We start from the raw sequence: 27,654 nt of genomic DNA, 5'->3' as shown, positions 1-27,654 counted from the left end.
ATGAAGATATATTCCAAGTACTTAGTGCAGAGCTTTGCAGAGAACTGTCTCTCCATGAGTAATCACTATTATTGCTATAACTATTATATTGTTATTGCTTTTGAAGTCACGATGCCAATCATTCAAAACACAGCATGATTTCCTTCAACTGTACTATAGTATAGGTACAAAAGTGCTACCATGAGCAGGTTCCTATTACTAAACTTTTGAGCTCCCCAAGAAATACTCGTCTGGAAGCTGGCAAAAAATCATGTGAAAATGAATATGTAATGTTTTAATGACCACACAGAAAATTCTTCAGACTTGAGGGTAAAGGTATTTATTTTATTTTATTTTATTGTTATGTTAATCACCATACAGTACATCATTAGTGTTTGATGTAGTGTTCCATGATTCATTGTTTGCATATAACACCCAGTGCTCCATGCAGAACGTGCCCTCTTTAATACCCATCACCAGGCTAACCCATCCCCCCAACCCCCTCCCCTCCAGAACCCTCAGTTTGTTTCTCAGAGTCCATCGTCTGTCATGGTTCGTCTCCCCCTCCGATGTCCCCCCCTTCATTTTTCCCTTCCTACTATCTTCTCTCTTTTTTTTTTTTTTTTACATATAATGTATTATTTGTTTCAGAGGTACAGGTCTGTGATTCATCAGTCTTACACAGTTCACAGCGCTCACCATAGCACATACCCTCCCCAATGTCTATCAGCCAGCCACCCCATCCCTCCCACCCACCACTCCAGCAACCCTCAGTTTGTTTCCTGAGATTAAGAATTCCTCATATCAGTGAGGTCACATGATACATGTCTTTCTCTGATTGACTTATTTCGCGTAGCATAATACCCTCTAATTCCATCCACGTCATTGCAAATGGCAAGATTTTGGGGGGTTTTTTTGATGGCTGCATAATATTCCATTGTATATCTATATACCGCATCTTCTTTATCCATTCATCTGTCGGTGGACATCTTGGCTCTTTCCACAGTTTGGCTATTGTGGACATTGCTGCTATAAACATTGGGGTGCACATCCCCTTCGGATCACTACATTTGTATCTTTGGGGTAAATACCCAGTAGTGCAATTCCTGGATCATATGGTAGCTCTATTTTCAACTTTTTGAGGAACCTCCATACTGTTTACCAGAGTGGTTGCACCAGCTTGCATTCCCACCAACAGTGTAGGGGGGTTCCCCTTTCTCTGCATCCTTGCCAACATCTGTTGTTTCCTGACTTGTTAATTTTAGCCATTCTGACTGGTGTGAGGTGGTATCTCATTGAGGTTTTGATTTGGATTTCCCTGAAGCCGAACGATGTTGAGCACTTTTTCATGTGTCTATTGGCCATTTGGATGTCTTCTTTGGAAAAATATCTGTTCATGTCTTCTGCCCATTTCTTGATTGGATCATTTGTTCTTTGGGTGTTGAGTTTGATAAATTCTTTATAGATTTTGGATACTAGCCCTTTATCTGATAAGTCATTTGCAAATATCTTCTCCCATTCTGTCGGTTGTCTTTTGGTTTTGTTGGCTGTTTCCTTTGCTGTGCAGAAGCCTTTTATCTTGATGAAGTCCCAATAGTTCATTTTTGCCCTTGCTTCCCTTGCCTTTGGCAATGTTTCTAGGAAGAAGCTGCTGCGGCTGAGGTAGAAGAGGTTGCTGCCTGTGTTCTTCTCTAGGATTTTGATGGACTCCTGTCTCACACTGAGGTCTTTCAGCCATTTTGAGTCTATTTTTGTGTGTGGTGTAAGGAAATGGTCCAGTTTCATTCTTCTGCATGTGGCTGTCCAATTTTCCCAGCACCATTTGTTAAAGAGACTGTCTTTTTTCCATTGGACATTCTTTCCTGTTTTGTCGAGGATGAGTTGACCATAGAGTTAAGGGTCTAATTTTGGGCCCTTTATTCTGTTCCATTGATCAATGTGTCTGTTTTTGTGCCAGTACCATACTGTCTTGATGATGATAGCTTTATAATAGAGGTTGAAGTCCGGAATTGTGATGCCACCAGCTTTGCTTTTCTTTTTCAACATTCCTCTGGCTGTTTGGGGTCTTTTCTGGTTCTATACAAATTTTTGGATTATTTGTTCCATTTCTTTGAAAAAAGTGGATAGTATTTTGATAGGGATAGCATTAAATGTGTAGTCTGCTCTAGGTAGCATTGACATCTGCACAATATTTGTTCTTCCAATCCATGAGCATAGAATGTTTTTCCATTTCTTTTTGTCTTCTTCAGTTTCTTTCATGAGTATTTATAGTTTTCTGAGTACAGATTCTTTGCCTCTTTGGTTAGATTTATTCCTAGGTATCTTATGGTTTTGGGTGCAATTGTAAATGGGATCGACTCCTTAATTTCTCATTCTTCTGTCTTGTTGGTGTATAGAAATGCCACTGATTTCTGTGCATTGATTTTATATCCTGCCACTTTACTGATAACAAAATCAAAGAAACACATTGACAACAATACAATACTATTAGGAGACTTTAAACCCCCCTGACTGAAATGGACAGATCATCTAAGCAAAAGATCAACAAGGAAATAAAGACTTTAAATGACACACTGGACCAAATGGACTTCACAGATGTATTCAGAACATTCCATCCCAAAGCAATAGAATACACATTCTTCTCCAGTGCCCATGGAACATTCGTCAGAATAGATCACATCCTAGGTCACAAATCAGGTCTCAACCGGTACCAAAAGATTGAGATCATTCCCTGCATATTTCCAGACCACAATGCTTTGAAACTAGAAAGCAATCACAAGAGGAAAGTCGGAAAGAACTCCAATACATGGAGGCCAAAGAGCATCCTACTAAAGAATGAATGGGTCAACCAGGAAATTAAAGAAGAATTAAAAAAATTCATGGAAACAAGTGAAGATGAAAACATAACTGTCCAAAATCTTTGGGATACAGCAAAGGCGGTCCTAAGAGGAAAGTATATAGCAATACAAGCCTTTCTCAAGAAACAAGAAAGGTCTCAAATACACAACCTAACCCTACACCTAAAGGAGCTGGAGAAAGGACAGCAAATAAAGCCTAAACCCAGCAGGAGAAGAGAAATAATAAAGATCAGATAGAAATCAATGAAATAGAAACCAAAAGAACAGTAGAACAGATCAATGAAACTAGGAGCTGGTTCTTGGAAAGAATTAATAAGATTGATAAACCCCTGGCCAGACTTATCAAAAAGAAAAGAGAAACGACCCAAATAAATAAAATCATGAATGAAAGAGGAGAGATCACAACCGACACCAAAGGAATACAAACAATTATAAGAACATATTATGAGCAACTATATGCCAGCAAATTAAATAATCTGGAAGAAATGGATGCATTCCTAGAGATGTATAAACTACCAAAACTGAACCAGGAAGAAACAGAAAACCTGAACAGACCTATAACCACTAAGGAAATTGAAGCAGTCATCAAAAATCTCCCAACAAACGAGCCCACGGCCAGATGGATTCCAAGGGGAATTCTACCAAACATTTATTTTTTTTTAAGATTTTACTTATTTATTTGACAGAAAGAGACACAGCAAGAGAGGGAACACAAGCAGAGGGAGTGGGAGAGGGAGAAGCAGGCTTCCCACCGAGCAGGGAGCCCGATGCGGGGCTCGATCCCAGGATCCTGGGATCACGACCTGAGCCGAAGGCAGACGCTTAACGACTGAGCTACCCAGGCACACCTCTACCAAACATTTAAAGAAGAATTAATACCTATTCTTCTGAAACTGTTCCAAAAAATAGAAATGGAAGGAAAACCTCCAAACTCATTTTCTGAGGCCAGCATTACCTTGATCCCAAAATCAGACAAAGACCCCATCAAAAAGGAGAATTACAGACCAATATCCCTGATGAATATGGATGCAAAAATTCTCACCAAAATACTAGCCAATAGGATCCAACAGTACATTAGAAGGATTATTCACCACGACCAAGTGGGATTTATTCCTGCACTGCAAGTTTGGTTCAACATCAGCAAATCAATCAATGTGATACAATACATTAATAAAAGAAAGAACAAGAACTATATGGTCCTCTCAATAGATGCAGAAAAAGCATTTAACAAAGTACAGCATCCTTTCTTGATTAAAGCTCTTCAGAGTACAGTGATAGAAGGTACATACCTCAATATCATAAAAGCCATTTATGAAAAACCCACAGTGAATATCATTCTCAATGGGGAAAAACTGAGAGCTTTCCCCTAAGGTCAGGAACATGGCAGGGATGTCCACTATCACCACTGCTATTCAACATAGTACTAGAAGTCCTAGTCTCAGCAATCAGACAACAAAAAGAAATAAAAAGCATCTGAATCAGCAAAGAAGTCAGACTCTCACTCTTTGCAGATGATATGATACTTTATGTGGAAAAACCAAAATACCACCCCAAAACTGCTAGAACTCATACAGGAATTCAGTAAATTGGCAGGAGGGTAAAGGTATTTAAACCTTTAACTGGCTTAGTTGCTGAAATACACGCACAAAATTGTCTTAGACACTTTCTTATAACTCAGTTAAACTGAACGTGAGCAGAGACATGCATGTTCAAGCTCATGCACAACCTGGAAATGTTGCTGGGGAGGCATCTCTCCCAGCATTTCCAGGATAGATTGATTTGGCCACGATCTAGGGAGCCTCTCCATATTCTTGGGCTCTGGTACACCTCAATTGAAAGCAAGCACATGGGTTTCTCATTGTTGTTGTTTTTTCCTTCCATAATAAATATCATTCTTTCCCATGGTCTCTGATTTCCTCTGGCAGAAAGACATCAGCTATCACTGTAGATACAGACCACAAGCTGTCTTAGAAACGCAAGGCATATGAGGTTGGTCTTTCTCTATGTCCCACTTCTTCTTTATTTAAAGACAGAGGTTTGATATGTTTTCAGAAATCTCTGGAGACAGCTACCTGTGTTGTTCTGCCACATCCAGACACCTACTTGTCAAGGCACTGAAGAGTGCTTTCTGACTCTAGCTAAAAAGGGGAAAGAGGGAGGTGTGCAAGGAGATAATTCTTGCCTGTAAAAAATGAGTTTACTTTTCCAAATAAAATCTAAAATTGGCCATTGTCATTGTGTGATATTAACACCAGCTCTTTTGGCAAGCTTGAAAATACTGGGCTCCATTATAAAAGCTAAAAATGTCCTGGACCTGGAGTTGTTTACCCAGAGTATGAGCTGGTCTAAAGTTACAGAGCCCTGGTTGGAAGAGTGGCTTGAAGGCCGCCTCCAAGTAACTGACGTCACAGTAGTCTCAGCTGCTGCGGTGACACTGAGCTGAACAGCTTTTTGATTTGTGAAAGGGGTGAAGGTTTCAAAGGGACTTGTCAGGACCACCGCTCTCTTGAATGGTTGGAGGGATTTTGCATTCCCATTTCTTGCAAAGAAGCAAGATTCACCGAGCTGAGACTTTCGTCTTTTAAAAAAAAAACTAGCTATTCTTCTACTGCTAGATTGACCAATGGTGGAACATCCATAGGATTTCTCCCCAGAGCAAAAAGGTATGTTTCTTTCTAGCAGTTTGAAATCAAGGGACTCATTGTGGCAAAATAGAGAGGGGCTGCTGCTGACGTGGTTTGAACTCTGGGCACTGTTGAAGCAGAGGGTTGGTTCAACATCTGCCTCTTTCAGTGTCTGTGTCTGGGCTTAAAAACAGTGGGCGGGCTGCATAGCGGATTTTACTGACTCCCGGGGAAGAGAGCGTTCAGCTGCTGTGAGTGGGTTTCTCAACTCTGGACTGACAGTGACATCCACCCTCCGAAACTGTTTTTCAAACACTGCTTCTCAGTACTTCGAGCAGCACTTTGTCTGCTGTGGGATTTCACTAAACGTATTTATTAGAATGCTATTTTTCACCAGGATGAAAACTGTTTACATTTATAGAGGAAAGTTCACCCCCCTTGAGACTGTTGGTATTTGAAAATTACAATGAAAAATAAATGTAGTTCATTCAGGCTGATGGTTTGCTCACTCCGTGACTAGTGTTTCTGTCATTTGAGTGGAAGTGCGTGACATTCATAACCGGTTAATCTGCAGTTAGCGGGGAACCTTACTACGACATCTTCTGTTGTTTAAGTTGATTAATTTTAGATACTTATTTACCCAAGCCAAATGTTTCTTTCAAAGGTTTTCTAAGTTAAGAGAAGTAAAATCAGTGCGTCTCTATCTCGGAAGTTTTCTTTCTTCTTTTCTTTTGATCTTGGATGTTTTCTAGTGTGAGTATATAACTAGAGAAAAACGAGGAAGGAGAAGATAATCAAATGAGAAGGCAAGAAGGATTTCTTCAGAATTGCATATAGTAGTATTGCTTTGGCCTTTTTGGAACATGAGGAACATGGTGAAATAACTAGAAGTAGCAATGAAAAAATACTCCTTTTTGCCCTGCACGAAATCAAATCATGGTTGTCTGAAAGACGCACTTGCTGGTGAAACAGTAGGGGAGGAATAAGGTCTGTTAGTTAGTGGAAATGATGCAAGTGATTTGTAACAGCCTGGAGAAAGGGCTAGAGGGTCTTGGAGGCCAATGGTGCATGATGGGTGTGGGCATGGGAGTTCCCCATCCCTCAAGGTTACAGAGAAGCAAAGCATCTGTAGGGCCAGTTCCACAATTGCTTCTAGGAATTGTGAGATTAACTGTACCTACTGTGTGTAGCATTCTTACATGCCTTTGCAACCTCCTACAAACGAAAAATCTTTGATTATATGGAAAAGTAGCATGTTTAGAAAAAGGAACTAGGAAAGCAAGAAACAAATACTCAGAACAAAGATCTCAGAAGAGAGAAGCAACCATAGAGTCAGCTACCGTAACACTGTCTCCTTTGTTTGGCTGATGTCCAGTTTCCAATGGGGGGGATGGTGGTTAAAATGGTAATGACCAAAGTGTAGGAAGAACGGAGCATTCCTCAGACAAAGAAGTGTTACCATGACCAAACTCAGGCTGATTTGGGACATTAGTTTATTGTGAGACTCCTGAGTTGTTCTTAAATGCTGCTTGCTAGGAGGGCAGAAGATAAGTAGAACTAGTTCCCTCCCATCACCAGGCTTAGGCTACCCACTCGCAACCCAACAATTCTGGCTTCCTGCTTCGGCCTCAGGGACGCAGAAGTAGGTTACATGGGTTATGTAATGTTACCTTAGCGTTGTTGAAGGAACGCGTGCATGACTAAGTAATGCAGTTCCCTTGGTCCTTTTACATTTGCTCTGATAAATTTGTATTCTGAATGAAATTCTGCGTGAAGTGAAATGATACAGAGTTGGAGACAGGGAGGGATGCAGATCGCAGAAACCCTTCCTTCTCTCCCACATAGATGCCAATATCTGTGGGCAAGAAGAGTGACAACTAGGAACAAAGAGAACGTTTGTATCTGCCTCAGTAGAGAGCACTGAAATTGAGTTTTAGAATCTGCTGAACCACTTTACTCCATAACTTTTCATTATAGGACATTATGTCCCTACAAAGTGGCCCCAGTAATTGTATTTTTAAAAATATTTAAGGAGAATTATAATAAAAGCAGTTTTATGTAAGATTTGTCTATTCCAATTTTTATTTATAAAAAATTGCCTAAATATTCAATATGCCATGTATTCTTAAAATACTTGAAAAATACTGAGGGCACAAGAAAGTCATTGAAAATATGAGAGTTTGCAAAATTAGATTTGTTTCTATTAATTTTCTAATTAAATAAAGGTGAAACTCATCAGTTTTATTCCAGAGGAAAAAAACATAAAGAAGGGAAAATGAAGGCAAGGAAGGAGGGGGGGAGAGAAGAAAAGGAAACGAGGGAAGGACAGAAGGAAGAAAACAAGAAACAGGCATTTATTGAGCACCCATTATGATTCAGAACCATGTGAGGCACTTCTATTAAGCATTCTCTCTCTTTTGTTCGTGTAATCCTCACTACTACTCTATGGACCCCATTTTATTTCTTGAGGAGAAAGCAATAAATTCAGTCATATTAAGTTTGACATTTATGACATGACATAGATGCTAGGAAGGCCACATAAATCCTCCCACAAAAATTGGCACAGATACTACTCTATAGGAATTTTCTTTCAAAAGCCTGTTTTTGATCCATAACCATTACATTTCCTGGCACTGGACTTTGCTCTGGCCCTGGAAACGGGAAGCTCTGTAGATTGGCTCCGATCCATAGTAAGTGATGAGTTTGGCTCTTTGCAGTTAAGAGCAGGATTCTGTCTGCTTTGGGAACATTACCTGGGTTCATGTATACTGCTGTTACAAGGAACAAGCCTGAGTTAGAGTTTTCCTGGATGATCTTCAGGTAGGTTTTTTTTTTGTTTTTTTTTTTAAAGGAATAATCTGATGCCTTTTAACCTTGGTCTGGAAGTGGTTCAAAAAGAGCAATAGAAAGAAAAACTGGAGGGGTGCCTGGATGGCTCAGTTGGTTAAGCGTCTGCCTTGGGCTCAAGTCATGATCTCAGGGTCTTAGGATCTCAGCAGGGAGCCTGCTTCTCCCTCTCCCCTGCCCCTACTCCTGTTTTCTCTCTCTCAGATAAATAAAATCTAAAAAAAAAAAGAGAGAGAGAAAGAGAGAGAAAGAAAGAAAAAGAAAGAGAGAGAGAAAGAGAGAAAGAAGGAAAGAAAGAAAGAAAAAAGAAAAAGAAGGAAAGACAGGAGCCATTTGCTGTGTAATTGTAGGAGAAACTTTATGATGATTTCTGACTATTTCCAGTGCTTAGAAACAGGACAAAACATGGAGTGTCATAGCACCTCTTATCCAGGTAGCTTGAAATTAGTCTGCTGCCTTTCTATAATTTTCTTGGTTCCCTTTGCAACTACATCGTGAGGTCTTAAACTACTCCACTCTCCCTAAGAAGTCCCAGTGTTAGGTACCTGTTAGTAAGCAAGAGTTTCAGCTCACAGTTAATTACATAGAGTTTTAAAGCAGTCTGCCAGTCAAACAACAGGCACCATCTGCATTTCCTGTGAACAGTTATTAGATGAACTTCAAAAGATTACTAGGTAATCAAGATTAATGGCAGATTCACTGAAATAAAAAAAATTGTGTATATTCTTCACTATCTTCATTTTGTTAGGTCTTCATCGATGTATGTATCTGAGGCAGTTTGCTTTGGCTATGGCAGGTTCTGTGGTCACCAGTCTCCGGCTCACAGGTGTGAAAGGTAGCAAAAGGGCAGAAAGATGGACGGAGAAGAGGGAAAATGAGACTAGAAAAAGAGCACGGCTAAGTGGATAAAAGGAGACATGGGAGCATCTCAAATCTGAAATTAACTTCTTTTCTTGACTGAATTAGTCACAGGATTATGACTGTCAAAGAAGTAGGTAAAAATGACGAAGCGTCTGTAGCAAATTGTTTTAAGAGAATAACAATGCAGATAGCAATATTTATAGGCTGTTTTTGAAGGTAGAGCCCTGCATATAGCACTGACATTTTTTTATCCTTATTAGTCTATTATAATTCATTGATAGATTGCAACTCAAAAAAATATGTTTGGAGCTGTTTACCCCTTGGATATGCATGTTCAGAACAGTCTGATAAAAATAATAAATTAGTCTTCAATGTTTATCTTATATTTGGGACTCGAAATACGTGGCCATCTTCTGCTGCTACTAAATGGGGCTTGCTGCGTAGTTATGTCGGCTTCCTCCCACAGCTCCAGCACCCAAGCAGCTATTGACTCTGGGGGCACTGTGCTCATAATTAGCAGTAGCCGCCACCTGGTAGTGTAACACATTCCAGTCACGGCCTAGAAAACTGAAGAGCTAGACTTCTAATAGACAATTATCTTTGATGGTGATTCAAACATTTTAAATATTCTTTTCCACCCACTAAAAAATATCAGTCTGTCTTTTTTTAATTTCTTTTTTTTTAAAGTAGGCTTTACACCCAACATGGGGCTTGAACTCACGACCCCGAGATCAAGAGTCACACACTCCCCTGACCACGCCAGCTAGGTGCCCCATATGACCTTCTTAATAAAAATTATTTTTAGTAGAGGGGCGCCTGGGTGGCTCAGTCGTTAAGCATCTGCCTTCGGCTCAGGTCATGATCCCAGGGTCCTGGGATCGAGCCCCACATCAGGCTCCCAGCTCCACGGGATGCCTGCCTCTCCCTCTCCTACTCCCCCTGCTTGTGGTCCCTCTCTTGCTGTGTCTCTCTCTGTCAAATAAATAAAATCTTAAAGAATATATATATATATATACATTTTTAGTAGAAGTCAGACCAAGATTTTTTAAAGGAAAAACTAGGGAAAATGTTTAAATTTCTCAAACTATTTTGCATACCCTATGTCATTTAATCTTTGTAACAACCCTTTAAATAGCCTCATTTTAATGTAAATAAACTAAGTCTCAGAAATTTTAGATGACTTATAACAGTTACCAATCTGATATTTTACGTTGCATCTTCAGGGGCGCCTGGGTGGCTCCGTCGATTGAGCGTCCAACTCTTGATTTCAGCTCAGGTCATGATCTCAGGGTCCTGAGATGGAGCCCCGTGTGGGGCTCTGTGCTGGGCGTGGGGCCTGCTTAAAATTCTCTCTCTCCCTCTGCCCCTGCCAACTGCACGCATGCGCCATCTAAATAAATAAATAAATACTAAATAAATAAATTGCCTCTTCAAACCCTAAATACACATACTCTGAGTGCTAGAAATCTAAATATTTCAGCCACTGCTTACTGTGATCAAGGATATTCTTGCAAACGAGCAAAGTGTTTTCTTCAGTGTTCTGTATTCCATAGCCTAAACAGATTCTGGTATATGGTCCATTAGAAGCAAAAGAGAGAATGGATGGCTTTGCTGATTTTACGTTTTACTTGATGAACTAAAATAATGAAAATATTTTTATTATGTAGTTTGGTTTTTTTGCAGCTACATCCGTCCCAGACTGACAACCAACTCAGGGGTCTTATTAATACAGTCATCACGTTTGGCCTGGGCTTGCAACTCTGAATATAAAATGGAGACCGTGGTCCTGTACTGCTTCAGGACTTCAGTTCACAGAAACACGATCTGGTTGCTTCAAAACGGGAGTAATTCTGTTGCAGCAGAATCTACCGCGGTCATATAGCTACGACCATACAGTGGAATTTCATACTTCTACTCTTAGTCCCAAAAATTCCATCTTTAGATTAGGTGCTTGGTGAAATGAATGCTTCCATCTCACATATGCATTTAGCTATAATTTTGCTGACTGATTTCAGAAAGGGGGAAGAACCCATTTGAGAAAGGGAGAAAAAATCCCTTTGGACAATAATATGTTTTGACTGTGTTAGTTCTTTTTTCCCCTTTTTTTAATTAAGTAGGCTCCATGCCCCACATGGAGCCCCATGCAGGGCTTAAACTCAACACCCTGAGATCAAGACCCGAGAAGAGATCAAAAGTCAGTGTGACTTAATCAACTGAACCACCCAGGTGTCCCAACTTTGTTAGTTCTTCTTAAGCAGATTGTTAATCATCTCCTCTCTTCTTTTAAGTACAGTTTTCCTATAGTTTGTTTATGTCGATGGCTCTTAACAAAATGATAACATGTTTCCAAAAAGCAAACGGATTTGGAACTCTTTCTCCTTATGTTTATATTAGGCTTTATTTTAAAGGCAAGTGAGACTGCTTCAAATAAAACAACTCCAAGCTTCCAAGAAACAGTTAAGAAGGCAGAGACAAGCAGAAATACCCCTTCACTAACACTCACACGGTTGCCATGGACCTGCATAAGCAGTGGGAGAACACAGAAGCTAACTGGCACAAGGAAAAGATGGAATTACTGGACCAGTTTGACAATGAAAGGAAGGAATGGGAGAGTCAATGGAAAATCATGCAGAAGAAGATAGAAGAGGTACAAACTGATTTGTTTTGAATACACTGAAAGCTCAGAATGAAAATTCTCTTTGAAATTTGTGTTGTATTGAAAGCTGATTCTGTTTTCCTTATTCTACCTAAGAGATGCATGTCTAAATGACATTTACTAGACCAAAAATAGCAGAACCTTATCCAGTTGTATTGAAGGGACTAAGCTTTTTTTTTTTATAGCCCTGCATGAAAATTAAGAACTTAAAACGTCATTCTAAAGTGTATCAATTTATTATTTTGTGCCTAAAGTGCCTTGGTATCAAAAGTGAGTTGTTTTTCTTTGTTTGTTTGTTTGTTTTTGCATGAGTTTTCAAACACAAGGTCCAGGAGGAGAATATAAGAAAAACATAATTGGTGGAACATATATTAGCAAAATTACAATTGGGCATTAAAATACAGATCTTTCCTGAAATGATTTATGAATCATGTCTACTAAACGAAATTACATATTAGATAATTCAGTATAATCAAAAGGAGTGTCCTTATATCAACATGGCAGTGGACATGATATTTATTCTGGCAGAATGTGCCACATTTATTGGCACATTTGTTAGGAAAGGGGTTATGAAAAACAACGTGCCATGACTCTGATACAAATAGTCATTTTATCCCCATTAAACTATCTCTGGCCCTGGAATATTTCCTTTAAGTATTTACATTGATGTATTTTTGAGCTGGTTTCAACTGAAAATTATTTCTACTTATCTTGCATTCTTCTAGTGACATCCATCTTGTCATGTGGTTTGTGCACATTGCCAAAGTGATTCTTTTAACAGACTCCTTGGCCTTTATTCATAGGCAGTAAAAACTGGTGCTTTATGTGTTTATAGTGTAAATATTTTTCTTATTAACACCCATGTAATTGGTTGTGAATAAAATATAAATCAGCACGCTACGAGGAAAAATTTAAAAGAGTAACTATTAAACTGTTCCTATAACAGAACTGAGAAGGCAGGCATGTAGTGTATGATTCGACTGAAACAAGAATCCACCGCTCATACCTCTGTAGTTGGAAAATGTGTTTTGCTTATTCTCTTAACTCCTCTTTATCCAGAGACTAAGGGTGGATCAACAAGGAGATGTCTAAGTCAAATCAGAATCCAAAACTCCAGACAGAAACCTGAATTCATGGGTCATTGTTTCCCAAAGATTTGGAAGACCAGATAATTCTAGCATCCAAGTGGGGCGCCTGGATGGCTCAGTCATTAAGCATCTGCCTTTGGCTCAGGTCATGATCCCAGGGTCCTGGGATCCAGCCCTGCATCGGGCTCCCTGCTCAGTGGGGAGCCTCCTTCTCCCTCTCCCACTCCCCCTGCTTGTGTTCCCTCTCTCGCTGTGTCTCTCTTTGTCAAATAAATAAATAAAATCTTTTAAAAAACATTCTAGCATCCAAGCAAAAAAAATTAAAGGAGTCAGGATTAGTCTAGCCAATTGTTTAAGCCATGTGGCTAAAATAATCTGCTGTCAGGTTAGATATTTTATTGTCAAATAATTATTCTGACAACTCTGTAGATTCCGTCTATGGTAAATATTAGCCTTCTCAATGAGCAGGCCTTAAATGTATTTTAAACATAGGATGATAGTTTACAGAAATACTGTTCTTTCTGCATCAAGGAGATAGAGGGCTGCAATACATTTTCTTCATCTTGGATAGTAGCCATGGTGCTATTTATGTCTTGCTGCCTGACATAGACAGCTCCATTACTGGGAATACGTTTGAATAATGTGCTTACCCAGAATACCCATAGATGATGCTCTTTCATACCTGAATACTAGCATTGTGCTCCCTCTATCATACTAATACATATTTCTTTTCCACTCTCAGCTCTGTAGCCTATAGGAATGTACCTTTAATACATCCGTCTTATAGGCTACAAACGAGGGTAGGAAAATTTGAGGAAAATAGGAGAAAAGTGTTCTCACATGTCACAGAGAATCAAGACATTTTTTAAACTAAAATTAAACATCAACACTCCAAAAAATTATAACATGCTGCAAGCATAATAGACTGTATTTGTTTAACATATATCACTAAGTTGTATGTATTAACTCAGGCACAAGTTATTAAGCCATGTAAAAGAATTGTGGATTCACAAATGTGCACATGTGACTTGGTTCCAAGAGATATCTTCCAGTGAAAGGATCCAGTGTTGAGTGTTAAGATGCTAATGATTCTTTGCTCAGCCACTATCCACAATCATTGCATTTGCTATTGCAAAACCCAGGTGTATATGCTATTGCAAAACCCAGATGTATTTGAAAACTGGGGTAATCCAGATAGAAACCCTAGATAGAGTTCTTAGGTTTCTGGGAATTCTTTTTTTTTTTTTTTTTATCACACTGCAATCTTTTCTGCTTGTTTTGTTCAAATGATCAGAGAACCATAAACAAGTGCTGGGTATGAAGTAACACAGATTTTCTTGTACAAAATAATTTGTTTTCTATCAATAGCATATTATTTGCTTATCCATACCTCACTTAAATCCCAAGAGAATTTAAGATGTATATAAAATTTTACATAAGGTAAAGTATTTCACAACAAAAAAAAATGTTGAGATAAAGACAGGAGGAAGGATCTTATGTGAATTGCATGCAGCAAGTCTATCTTTCTAGTAACTAACATAAAAATTAGCAGATGCATATTTTTCAATATTCAGAAGACAAAGGCAAACCTGTTTCCCAGGAATAGTACTTTTGTCCCTGACTTTGAAAATAAGGCAATTTTGTTTTCACCTATAGCTCCTTAAAAAGAGGACAATGTCACCATAAGCATCCTTAGGTTTAACATGAACTTTTGAGGGTATAATATCTCTCAATGTCAGCCCAAATCATAATGCCCACAATAGCTCATAACAAGTAATTTTATGAGGGCCAACATGATTGCTCCATGGCTGTAATTTGATGCTATCCTGAGATCATCCAATGATAGATGTGTAAGTATCTATGGAAATATATGTACTGTGTAAACTTCAGGCACCAACTATGCCTAGTGCTTCTCTCTGAGATTTGGGCAAATATTGAACGACAATAAATCTGTTGTTATACTCCTTGAATAATAGATGTGGTGTAGATATATGTTGTGGCCGTAAAATGTAGTCATTTGCTTAAATAGTTATCCGACAGACTCCTTTGAAATTTGCCAAGCTTTCCCACAGCTCAAGCCTAAAGAGAAAGGCCACTTACTTCCTCTATTTAGGGGTGAGTTGTGTGAGTGCCTGGAGGTAAAACTAAACTCTCATCAAGAAATAATTTGGGATCCACTTTAACATAGACTAATACATGATGGAAGCCTTAGAGTTCTAATACCACATAGGACAGGGTCACATGTGTTTTAATCAGGATGAGAAATCTTTTTTGAAAAAAAAAATCTCTTTTTAAAAATAAATCTCAGTAATACCTAGCAATACGTCAGTAACACCAGCATAACTTCCAAAGGAAACATCCTTTGGTTGCACAATGTCCACTGGGGGAATGGAATGAACTAGCATACTATATGATACTGTCAACTATTTAGACACTTGAATGTTGGCATGCAAGTGGAATCACATATTTTTAAAACATCACTTTAATATCAGTTAAACTCTTGCTTTTCTCTGAAAGCAATTAGAGAGCATGACCAGTAATTGATTCAGGACGTTCCAACTTTGTAACAGTGCTTCTGCATCATTATGACATGTTTCTATAGGAGGAGGTTTATTTTTGAATGAGTTTGATTTCTACATAGAGGTATAAAAATTACCCTCCATAGTTTGACCTACTAAGAGTAGTCCTTATGGTTCATCAGAGTTGTTCTGGCTGATCAGATTTTAGAGGCATGAGCGTTAATACCCCAGGGTACTTAGTATATCATGATATGGCAAAGAGAACTCAAAATAGTGTGCTTCGTATTCAAAATGTTGACAAAGTAAATTAGGGGGAGAAAAAGTTTTCTCTTCATTTTCTTTGCAGCTTTGCCATGAAGTAAAGCTTCGGAGGAAAATCAACGTGAATGAACGTGCTAAGATCATCAGTCATGATCGTGAGAAAGCAATTCAAGATCAAGTGCTGGAATCTTCTCCAAATTACCCCAGTTCAGGACGATGTGAATTTACAAGGATGAATTACCGGGATGGTCTGGAAAAAGAAAATAAAACAGAGCAGCGCTTACTCTGTGAAGGAAATGAAATGTGTAAGGAACAAAAAGCAACAAAAAAATCAAAAGTAGGGTTTATGGATCCTTTGGCCACAGATAACCAAAGAGAATGTGAGGCGTGCCCTGGTCTGAGGACTTTGAGGGAAGAGGGCAGGAGCTGCTCTGGGGCCCTCAACTTGGTAAGTAAGATTGTGATTGGCCTAGAACTGTTTCTACAGAAATATTTACATTTCAAAGCGCTAACATACTATTGCTTATATGTATAAAGGCTCTTGAAGAACTTGCCAAAGTTAGTGAAGAATTATGCAGCTTTCAAGAGGAAATCCGAAAGCGGTCTAACCACAGAAGGTGGGCTGGTATATCTATGATTATTTTATATCAGAAAATCAAGAGAAATATTGTTTTCAGTGAATGAATCCAAACTGCCTCCTCTTTATATTTGGTTAGTGTGAATTAACAATGAGTTATTAAAATCTGTTATCTTAGATAGGGGATAAAGACTTTAATTGAATATTTCTCTGTTTGCTAATTCCTAAGCCAAATCTTCTCATTCTCTCCATAATTTGACTGTGAGGAATACTGCACTCTTTTGGTGTTTGGTTAAGGAACACTTTCCAGAACAAAGTAACAAGTACCTTCTAAATGTAGTTCTTTTTAATTTTGAGTGGCCAGTGGACGAGTACACAGCAAGGCTAATCCAGTTAAATATATCTTAAGATTTAACAATGTGGAGTTTTAATTATATAATGATGTTCTACTGAAGTAATTTATACCTAAGAGTCATTTATTTCTCTACATTTATTATGTATTTAATGGAAGCATACATAATTCTTAGAACAAAATATTCTAAATATGTATACACACATATACAATGATATTTAAAAAATGCTGTTTCCGTTTAGAAGCACCTATATAACTGTAAAAGTAAGTTTTCACCAAATTAAAAAATAAATTGGAATTCTCTGCAAGGTAAGTAAAAATGGATTGTTCTAGGATCAAGATATTTCTCCTAATGAGGGGTGTGTCCCTCTTAGAATCAGTAGCAGTGTGTACCCTTATCGCTCTTTAGCTCTTAGGAGGCTCTGAAAGAATTTTTGTATTGACTTCCAATAGACTTTTTTATTCAACTATATTTTATATGTAACTTTACCCTCTACCTGCCCATTTTGCTTTTGCCTACCATTCTCTATTATTGAGAATGATTATCTACACTTTATTGCATTCTATCTTGTAACATTTTACAAGCTGAAGAGATATATAAATATGATTTATATTTATCAGTATGATCAATTTAATTTGTGAATTTATATTGTTGCTTTATTTAGGTTTTTTTGTTTTGATTGAACTTAGAAAAGACTCACTTGCCAATTTTCTTTTACAAACCACAGCTGGTATAAAGTTCTCCTTGTTATTCCATACACTTTAGAAAAAAGTTCAAAATCCTTAGTTTGTAATTCAAATACATTACAATTTAACCTAATGTTTCTTTCATCATTCCCACTCTGCTTTATGATCCAGCGATACCAAAGTACTCTCTATTCCTTGAAGAGCCCACTATTTTTATTGTGGCTCACTTTGCCTATATGCCCTTTACTCATCCAAAAAATTCTTACTTTTGTTTCAAGCCCAAATGGCACATTCCATTTGGTATTACTCATGTTTCACTGAGCTTGTATTCAGATTTTTGTCATACTTCTTAGCTTAGAATGTCATTTCAAATTCAAGAGAAGGAAGTTGAGCTCACATGACATAATGACTAGGCGTTCAGTAGGTAGAGCAGAGGTGAAGGCAATGGTAGGAGAGAACTTGGAGAAATGGGAATGCCAGTGGCAGACACCCAAGAGACTACACAGTCTAGTCTGAGTGGAAGAGACAGTTTGGGAATATAATGGAAAGATAGCTTGGGTCAGAGCATGTAGACCATGAATGTACCACTGAGAAGTGAGCTTTATCCTACAGGAAAAAGGACTTGGAGGTTTTGACTAGAGAACTTATAGGAAAATGCTGTTTGAGGAAGTTGGGAGTCCTTTTCTTATTGCAGACATTCATTGCTTAAGCCATGGTTTCTTTTGAGAACTTGTCCTAAATAAAATTATCACTAATATATCATGTTTTATAACTGTTTAGGATGAAGTCAGATTCTTTTCTTCAGGAAATGCCAAATGTAATGAATATGCCTCACAGAGACCGCATGATCAACCATGGCCAGGGCATTCTTCCCATCGATTTAGAAAAAGAAAAGCAGAAAAATAGAAGGAATCTAAGCACCACTGTGCTCCAAAGCAACTCTAGGAAAACATGTGAACTTGATACAATTAATCTGCAAAGAAATGAAATTCCACCACTTCCACCTCCAAGAAGCACATCTCGAAGTTTTCCCAGCTTATATTCTGAACAAGCTCATGAAAGTTTGAAGGGAAGTTTAGACCACAATAGCCAGGTGGCCCAGGAGGGTCAAGCGGAAAGGAACTGCAGTCCTGATTTCCTTTGGAGGCACAATGAGATGCCTATGCTGTGTCTAGGTGAAGGGAAGACTTTGAAAGATGGTATCACGTTTCCTTCTTTGGCACCCAAAGCCAAAATAGATAACAAGCCTCCATGTAATGAAAATGTTGGACTTAGCATGTGGTCGTATGACACTGGGATCAGTGCAAAAAATAGTCCCTCTCCATTGTGGTTTCAGAAAACCTGCTCGACTCCCAATAAGCCACAGTGTGAAAAGATGATTCCAGATCACCCTACTAAATCTCATCCTGATCTTCATATAAGCAGTGACTATAGCTCCTCGGTGACAGAGAGCAATGGCCCACTTAAAAGTTTCAGTTGTGGTTTTAAGAGGACAACTAGGAATGAAAAACTGGCAGCAAAGACTGATGAATTTAACAGAATCGTATTTAGAACAGATAGAAATTGTCAGGCAATACAGCAAAATCAGAGCTACTCAGAATCATCTGAAGATTGTAAACCCTGTGAGACCTTAACTACTCATGCAGATAACATATCAGAAAATGATAATGTGTCTGACATTCTGAAAACCAGTGCCCACGTGCCTGTGCCCAGAGAAAATGTACCTGACAATCCCACCAAAATACCCACAACAGGCCTAGTCAGACAAATGCAGGAACACATGAGCCCCAGCAGTTACCGGAGTATGCTCCAAGAGCATGACTGGAGACCCAGTAATTTGTCTGGCCGGCCAAGATCAGCGGATCCTAGGTCAAATTATGGTGTTGTGGAAAAGCTGCTGAAAACCTATGAGACATCAACAGGGTCTGCATTGCAAAATTCTAAATGCTTCCAGGATAACTGGACCAGATGTAATTCTGATGTCAGCAGTGGACCCACATTAAGTCAGCAGTTAGAAAGACTTCAGTTAGAACAAGAGTTTCAGCAAAAGCCAGCTATGTGTGGAGCACAGCAAGTAAAGCGAGGAGTAGATTGGAGAAAGATAACAGAGGTGAGAAAGTGATTAATGTATGTTGGGAGAACTACATCCATACGTAGCAGTGGCTCAGAGTTCAGTCGATTGCCCATATGTAAATAGAATGGAGGCACATATTTTGGCATCTTCTTAACTTCTCGACCCTTTATTTGTGACTAAGTGTAAACCTTAGGATTGTAACTCAATATGAACTTCTTAAAATACAGTTTTTTAAGATTGGGAATAGTACATTATAACTTCTTTAAAATTCTGAAATGGGACAACACAAATAAAATAAATGGACTCAAGAACCTCAAGAAGGTCCAATGTTTGCTGTAAGTTTCTTTCTTGAAAAAACATTCCAAATGCACATTTATTGGTTTATAGAGTTTTATTCTTTTAGTGTTTATATTTTAAAAAGAGTATTGGAAATATTTTAAAAATAATTTCTTGCACTTTTCAGTTGTTGGCTATGATTGGTTCAGTCATTCCCAGCATTTGATTCATATTTTTTCTCATGGGATTAGTCACATGGATGTGACTATGGGTCTAACACATCATAAAATAATGCCTCATAGAGGTCTCTTATTTGTGGAGCAGAAAGGCAGTACATGGAAATAAAATGATATTATAGCCTAAAAATGTTTAAGGTCATTCTTATTTGTGTAAATTCCTAACATGAAAGTTGTCCCCCCCAAAAAATAAACTGTTATTCTTTTTTTGTTCCAGTCTGTTTGCAAAAGAATATAGTTTTCTTTAGCTATAGGAGGAAAAGATGTTGAAGAGATTGGTATTTACAACAAAAACTATCCAACAATCCCTTTTTATGCATAATTTACAAAAAGTTACATGGTGACAGATTGTTATAATTAGCTAATATTTCAAAAAATCATACTTTTGCAAAATGCAGTGTGTTTGCAGTGTAGTTTTAAGCTATGCAGGAGGTTGCCTCCTTCTGGTGTAAAAATTATTTTTATGTGGCTTTCAACCCCATAAAAATACCAGTTTTTATCCATTTTACCAGAAACCTTGCCTGTTTGGACAAGGTACAAATAATTACCCTGGTTTTGTATTTCTCCATTTTTTAGTTGAGTCCATAAATACGTGGGGAGCCCTGTAAGCTTCGGATGGCAAATGGAAATGTATAAAATAACCAGTTAAATATTCATCAGCTACATTTTTTGCATTGGTTGGGGGTTTGGGAGGGGCCCTCTATGGTAGATTTTTAAGAGTAGTTCTTCATCCCCTCCCCCAACCTGCTGCCAGAGCAAATCTAAAAAAGTAAGATTCCAAAGCGAGAAAAATAAATTGCAGGTTATAGTCATAGAAATAGAGGCCATCTTACTACCCATCTGGGATGAAAGAGCATAGGCTTTGTTAAGAAAGTCAATAATAATACTGGTGTAAAATGTGTGGCGGAAACTTTTTAATTTTTTTTTTAACTGCAAGTGTCTAAGAATGTTTTTCTTCCATTAAAACAGAAAGAAAGAAAAGAAAGAAGACATGAAAGAAAAGGAAGGGACAGGAAGGAAAAGGTTTTAAGTCATCCGATGATGCCCAATATAGATAATGATTCTGTATTAGTAATTACAATGAAGTTATATTTTGAAGTATTTTAGTGATAATTTTGAAACTTTTGAGAAATAGTTATAGTGGTTCTTGGTGGGGAAAAAAGATAGCATCAGACAAATCATTTGGTGATCTGTGTGCCTTTTGCTTATGACCTCTGAAAGTGCCAATAACTTGACATAAATGAGCATGGTTTCTTTTATAAATTATTATCTTTTTGTATCTTTTGTATCTATTATACATCCTAGTATCCCACTAAGAAACATCTATAATTCCATCATTAAAGTTATCTAACAGAAACTTTTGAATCCTGAACTCATAATTAGTTGTAAAAAGAGATCAGTTGTATTAAAATTTGGCACTGTGAAAAGATCTACACGATTATCAAATGCCATATTCCTTATTAAAAGTGAGTTGCTTTTGATTCAAGACCACAAATATTAGACAATTACCTTCTTCAGTTATCCATGCTTCTACTTGCTTGTAAATATGCTAATACATTAACCTTGTAGGTGGGATCCGTAATATATATTCAGCCCATTGTTGGTGCCTGTATAGTGAAATGGATGTCTTCCTTTGTCTCTTAGGAAGCCATGGCAGTGAAATCCTCACATGGAAAAGGGTTTTCCCGACCTGCTAGACCAGCAAATCGCCGTCTCCCATCTAGATGGGCCTCGAGATCTCCATCAGCACCCCCTGCCTTGCGGAGAACTGCCCCCAGCTATACCATTTCTCTGCGATCTGCAGCGTCGATGGTCTGAGTCCCTGGCCTGGATTGCAAGATGACAAAAGTCCTAATTGCCAAACAGAGCATTCGGAGTGTTTACAGCCAATCCTGTCTCTTCTCTGTCTTTCAAGATCACTGGGACAAACAATTTAAATCTTAACTTCTCATCAGTCTTCAGTGTTTTTAATCTATGGAATAATTATCTTCCTGTATTTTGATTTCTTAGATCAGAATTTCTTAATGCCATCCTCATTAATTTGCCAATATGATTTAAGTTGAAACAGTGTACTATATTGTATATTCTAACTTTCTTGCAAGTGGCAGAAAGCAAGGTTATGTGCATGGCCATGTGTTTGTAGATGCATGTGTTGAAATAGGAAGTATCCTAGTATGTATTTAGATAAGAAAAACGTATGTGCTAGTGTTGACTTTGAAATTATAACATGTAAACCTATGTATCTTTCTGTTTATTTAAAATTTTTGAAAATATACAGTACTATTTATATTTTGTATACCTTTTAATAGGTATCCACTTAAGGCATTTGAGGTACATATATTAACTAACCACTTTCTTGACCCCAACTACATTGAAAAATAAGAATTGTACACATTAATAACATTTGGTAGATTTCTAAATACCACTCATAGTTTCTTAACCGATGTAAGGATGGACTAATATCATTAATCTCCTTGTTTACTCTCTTAAATAAATAAAATTGTCACAGGTTTAATAGTTCAGGCTTGTAAAGCAAACATAAAATGTTCACAAAATCTTTTGTATATCATTCGGTAGTCTATTATGGCTTTAACTGAGTACTTGATCCCCAGAGCCATATCGTGAGACTGCCTTAGAAACAACAGGACTTAAAAATGAACTTACTTGGAATCCTTAAATAGGATATGAAAAGAAATTCAGTTATGTTGAATTCTACTTTTTTGTTAAATTGTATAGATTTTAGTTAAGCTCCTTTATTTGAAGTCATATTTAGCGGTAAGTCATTTCCTTTTTCTTTTTTCTAACTTTTCCCTAAAATTAGTAGGTAAAAAATTGATTCACTTTTTTTATTAACAAGAAAGATTAGGAATGATATTTGAGAGCTGAATTATAATATATTTCTTATAGTGTGCTACATAAAAAAAGCCTTAAACTAAACTTTGGCATCCATGAGTAGCATAAGGAACAGAAATGTGTATTTTGGCCACAGTTTGCATCCAGTGAACACATAAGATCTATGTTGAGACTGAAGGAAGTATGAATGTTGAGGTGCTTGGAATTTTACATGGAAGATCTTAGAAGCAACTTTGCTCTCCATTGTCTCTCTATAAAACCAACTTTGGTATTAGATATGAATTCTATTTAAGTTTTTCTTTTACTACCAGAAAGGTTAAAAAAGTCTAGTGACATAAGTATTCAAAGACCTTCTTCTTATGATATATTCTAACAATTAAGAAAAATTCATTGCATTATACATCATGACCTGAGGTAAAGTAAATAATTTCCAAATCCCAGACTGCCTTAAAAGGCTCGAGACTGTTTGTTGTATGGTGATAGACAGATTCATGCTTCCCAATAAGGAAAGTTTATAGGAGTTGAGATGAATTAAACTTCTAGAATATGAAGTTGGAGCAAATGATAAGGAAGGGCTAGAGATCCACTCTTTTCTGGAATAGGTTGAGGAGAATAGGTATAAACTCTTTAGATATTTGGTAGAATTTGCCAGTGAAGCCATCTGGTCCTGGACTTCTGTTTGTTGGGAGTTTTCTGGTTACTGATTCAATTTTTTTGCTGGTAATTGGTCTGTTCAAATTTTCTATTTCTTCCTATTTCAGTTTTGGTAGGTTATATGTTTCTGGGAATTTGTCCCTTTCTTCTAGATTGTCCAGTTTGTTGGCATATAGTTTTTCATAATATTCTCTTATAATTGTTTCTATTTCTGTGGTGTTTAGATCCACTCTTTTAATTCTTGTTTCTTTCAGGAATATCCTTTTCCATAGGAAACCTATCAGAGAAAAGTAACCTAGACACCAAGTCATGTCACTTATATTATATGCTTTTCATCTAGAAGGTTGGGGAGGAAAGGGAAGTGGTAGCCTGTGGCATACAATGATGGTCCTGTTAGGAAGATGCTGCTATGTGGTAGTCTGTGGCATAACCGTGATGGACCCATTAGGAAGGTGCTGCTATGTTACATTGGAGAGACTGCCCAAGAACTGGGCAACATACCTGCTCCCCTCCATCACTATATCCCAGGTAGTCTGATGGGGCTCTATGCTTCCTACCTTTAACTACAAGTCAAAATATTGAGGATCTCTTTTCAAAAATTTGATTCCTGACCTCATCCCATAATTACTAAAGCAGAATTTCCAGGAGTACAGAGGGGGATCTGGAGTCTAATAAAACAATAACAACAACAAAAAGAAAGCAAAATATTTGATGATTAGAGAGATTTGGAAGCAGTGACATTGATTGATACTCAAATAGTTGGGCACCATTGGGTAGTCATGTTACTTCCCTGGGACTTGCTTTTGTTACCTGTAAAAGAAAAGGGTTATATTATCAGGCATACAATTTTTAAGTCACCTTTTCTATTACTACTTGAATGAAACAGTGGGACACATTTTATGGGACACATTTTAACTTCTTCCTATGTTGATTAAAATCATAGAATATTAGAGTTGAAAAGAAACTTAGTACCTAGTCCAACTACTTGATTGTAAAGACGAGGAAACTAAAACAAAGGTTATTGAAATATTCTGTTTTCTCTTTTAAAATATTTTATAATTTTTTATGGGAAAACCTATCAGGTAAATGGAAATTATCCTTCAAAGATATTTTTTTATGTATTGTGATTTTTAACTGGTAGTTTTTCTACTTTGGATGGCTATTTTCTTCCCAACAACATACCCTTTATTATGCCATCATTGCTGGATTTAAGACATTTGTAAACATTTCAGAAATATTTGATTAGAAACACTTGTATTAATAGAAGTTTTGCTGAGCAGACTTTTTGGGGGAAAACTCCTATATTATTTCAACTGAGGAGTCTGATCTCAGAAAGGAATAAGAACAAGGCAGAAAAAGTGCTTGAGTTTTTGTGCGTGTGTGCGCACACAACACTTGCACGAGTTCTCTATGTTGCCTTATCACCAAAGCCAAATATAAGTTATGTTTGCATAATTCACTTATCAAAAATTAACCTTAACTTTCATTTGTTTTTACATAGACAATGAAGATGATTAGATACTATCATGCATGATTTACCTCTACAGAGAGAATGTAGTCAGACTCCATGTCATCCTGAGAAAATATCTGGACCTAAGATAGAGAATCTGCTTCCCTGCAGAGATTTTTAAAATTATTTTTAGACATATTTGCTGACAAATAACTACTTGATATTAGAATCTCCTTCAGTGATTGGAAGTTACCGAATAAAATAGGTGTGGAGACACCTGCTGTGGCATGTGTGTGCATTGAGAATATTCTGATTTTCCTCCTTTTCTATAGCGATCTCCAGGAAAGCTGAAAGTTTTATGAAATCTAAACTCAAATATGTCCACAGTTCGGCCTAGCTTCTCCTAAAATATCTCTACATAATAAAATCTAAAAGCCTGCATGAATTCTTGCACCCAGCCACACATAACGCCAAATAGCTTCTCATACCCTGATAACCACTCTGCCCACTTAAACCGTTTATTGAATCTGATTAATTTTTGTTTGAAAAAAGGATACTCCTCTGAAATTTGCCTTTATATGTGAAGTGAGTGTAATTATTTTAGGTAGGTTCAGATTTCTATTATAATATTATTTAGCTTCATATTCTGCATGTTTCTTCTTAAGTAGCAAGTATCTTTATTAGAATGTACAACTATAACTTACTTGTTTAATATAGCCCGGAATATGCTCTTTCAAAAAATGCGCTTCATTTAGTAAAAAATTAAAACAAACAAAAAACAAAAGTTGGGGTGGGCAGCTTTCAAGCAAGTGTCTACTCAACAATTTTTACTGTAGGAATTTTTCTTATCATAGAAAATATTTTTCATTCCAGTGGGAAAAAGTCAAAAGTCTTAAAATCTGATACATATTACAATGATCTTTTGAATCTGACATGTACGATTGGCAAATTCTGGAAAAAAATATTCTGCTTATATGAAGTTATGATGGAGTCTAGAAATAGAGAAGAGTCTAGAATAGGAAGGACCATAAAAGTCATGCAGAACAATCTCATGGAGAGGAGAGAAACCTGAAACTCAGAGGTGTGTAAGACTGCCAGGTTTACAAGGATGGGCACCACGGTAGGCTCCAACACCACTGTCTTGCCTCCCTGTATGCCTGTGTGCATCTAAGATTTGATGGTTTGCAATGCACACTTCTATTCCTTGACTTGTTGACTTCTTCCAACAAACTTCAAGGCAGACTTTGTGATTTCTAATTACAGATGGAAAAATTAAATAACCAAGATAATAAATATTTCTCAAGAGAATACTGAGAAATAGGTGGTTCTACAGACTCCTCATTCTGGTTCTTTTCCAAAAAAGAGGAAGAGGAAGCAAAGAGTGAACAATTCTTTTTCACTTACACTTTATGCATGACCAGTTGTTTATTTTGATTTCGTTGAGTTTCTCTTTTTTTGTCTATTAAATTAGCAGTTTTTTATTAATGAAAATTCACAATGTTGAAATATAAATTCATGACCATCACAGGTGATGGTGTAATTGGCATATGTAGCAAGAACTTTTTAAAGGTTCTATGCTTTTTTTTTATTATGTTAAGTTAATCACCATACATTACATCATTAGTTTTTGATGTAGTGTTCCATGATTCATTGTTTGCGTATAACACCCAGTGCTCCATGGAGAACATGCCCTCCTTAATACCCATCACCAGGCTAACCCACCCATATATGTTAAAAAAAAAAGTTTCTCTTAATTTTGGTTTTCAATCTTCTTAACCAACGTTCATCATGATTTATGTGGTTTCAAAAGATAGTATTAAATAAGTCATGAGGAAGGCTCACTTTATCAAAATATGTTTCATTTTTTGGTGCCTATGCTCTGATATTGTATAAATTTTGTATGTGGGCCAAAATCTTGAAGGTAAACTAGTAAGTAGCCAAAGCAATCCTCATCTGTAATACCGAGTGAATCCTAATCTCTTCACCCTTCAAAAGAATCACACAAAATTTTCATACTATATGGCTTAAATGTACTCCAGAATAAATGAGAACATTTCCCTTGGAGCTTGCAGTTATTTCCAATTTATAATCTTACTCCAAAATAAATTGTATATGTCAATTTCTTTTTGAGGCTTTATTCTCCAATTAAATTATTTACTTAATGTAATTTTATAAAAATCATTAAACAAATTCAATGTAGCTGTTTGGGATCTGCAGATTTTTCTTTCTATATAATGCCGTTCAGCCTCAAAATAATGCTAAATTATCTAACCTGAATTATATATTTTAAACTTTGCATGAAATTTTGTGTTATAGTTAACCCAGTTAAAAGATGCTCTGAATTAATGATATCTGGAGTGAAATAGTTAATCCACAATGAACTCCAGAGAACCATTTACATTATTTTTAAAGAAGTTACATGTTGGAGTAAAAGGGAGCAATAGTTTCTATATGCTAAAATTCAGGAGGTAAATTATTGGGAATAAAGATTCTTCCTAGGAGATCCCAGGCAAGGAGAGAGGAGCTGAGACCAAGCATGCCACCTTGTTAAAAAGGAAGCTGGTGGGGGCATAGCCCAGGGAGCCAAAACTACATGAATTCATGACTTAAACTCAGTTCAACAAAAGCAAGCACTAGGTTTTCCCAGGCAAATTGAGGGCCTGGGGAAGACCCAACAGCAAAGACTCAAGGGGGCACCATGCTTAGGATTCAGGCAAGTGGGGATCTTTAAGGAGATTCTTCATAAGACAGCTAAGGACCTGAAACTGAGGCCAGGGCCAGGGTAGGAATGAAGTGATCAGG

The 27,654-nt window shown here is 37.2% G+C and overlaps 1 protein-coding gene across 3 annotated transcripts in view; it reads left to right on the top strand.

Annotated features, from left to right (window-relative positions):
- Window positions 1–25,859, top strand: part of KIAA0408 (KIAA0408 ortholog) — a 35,195-nt gene extending 9,336 nt beyond the window's left edge. Inside the window, exons 1-6 of one of the 3 annotated variants that reach the window (XM_073893906.1) lie at window positions 5,167–5,500; window positions 11,564–11,816; window positions 15,779–16,141; window positions 16,231–16,310; window positions 18,090–19,419; window positions 21,540–25,859. In XM_073893906.1, coding sequence (XP_073750007.1) covers window positions 11,682–11,816; window positions 15,779–16,141; window positions 16,231–16,310; window positions 18,090–19,419; window positions 21,540–21,713 — 2,082 coding nt within the window. In that variant the 5' untranslated portion in view covers window positions 5,167–5,500; window positions 11,564–11,681 and the 3' untranslated portion in view covers window positions 21,714–25,859. Of the gene's footprint in view, window positions 1–5,166; window positions 5,501–11,563; window positions 11,817–15,778; window positions 16,142–16,230; window positions 16,311–18,089; window positions 19,420–21,539 lie in introns of those variants that run through there. The other 2 variants (XM_025860895.2, XM_073893905.1) reach the window with 2 other exon arrangements.
- Window positions 25,860–27,654: the final 1,795 nt, after the last annotated feature.

This window comes from Callorhinus ursinus, unplaced genomic scaffold (genome assembly GCF_003265705.2).
Source record: "Callorhinus ursinus isolate GAN/ISIS: 27379988/994484 unplaced genomic scaffold, GSC_fseal_2.0 scaffold6, whole genome shotgun sequence".
NCBI classification, from domain to species: Eukaryota; Metazoa; Chordata; class Mammalia; order Carnivora; family Otariidae; genus Callorhinus; species Callorhinus ursinus.
Note: the sequence above shows the minus strand (reverse complement) of the source record. Positions and strands in the feature narration are given on the sequence as shown.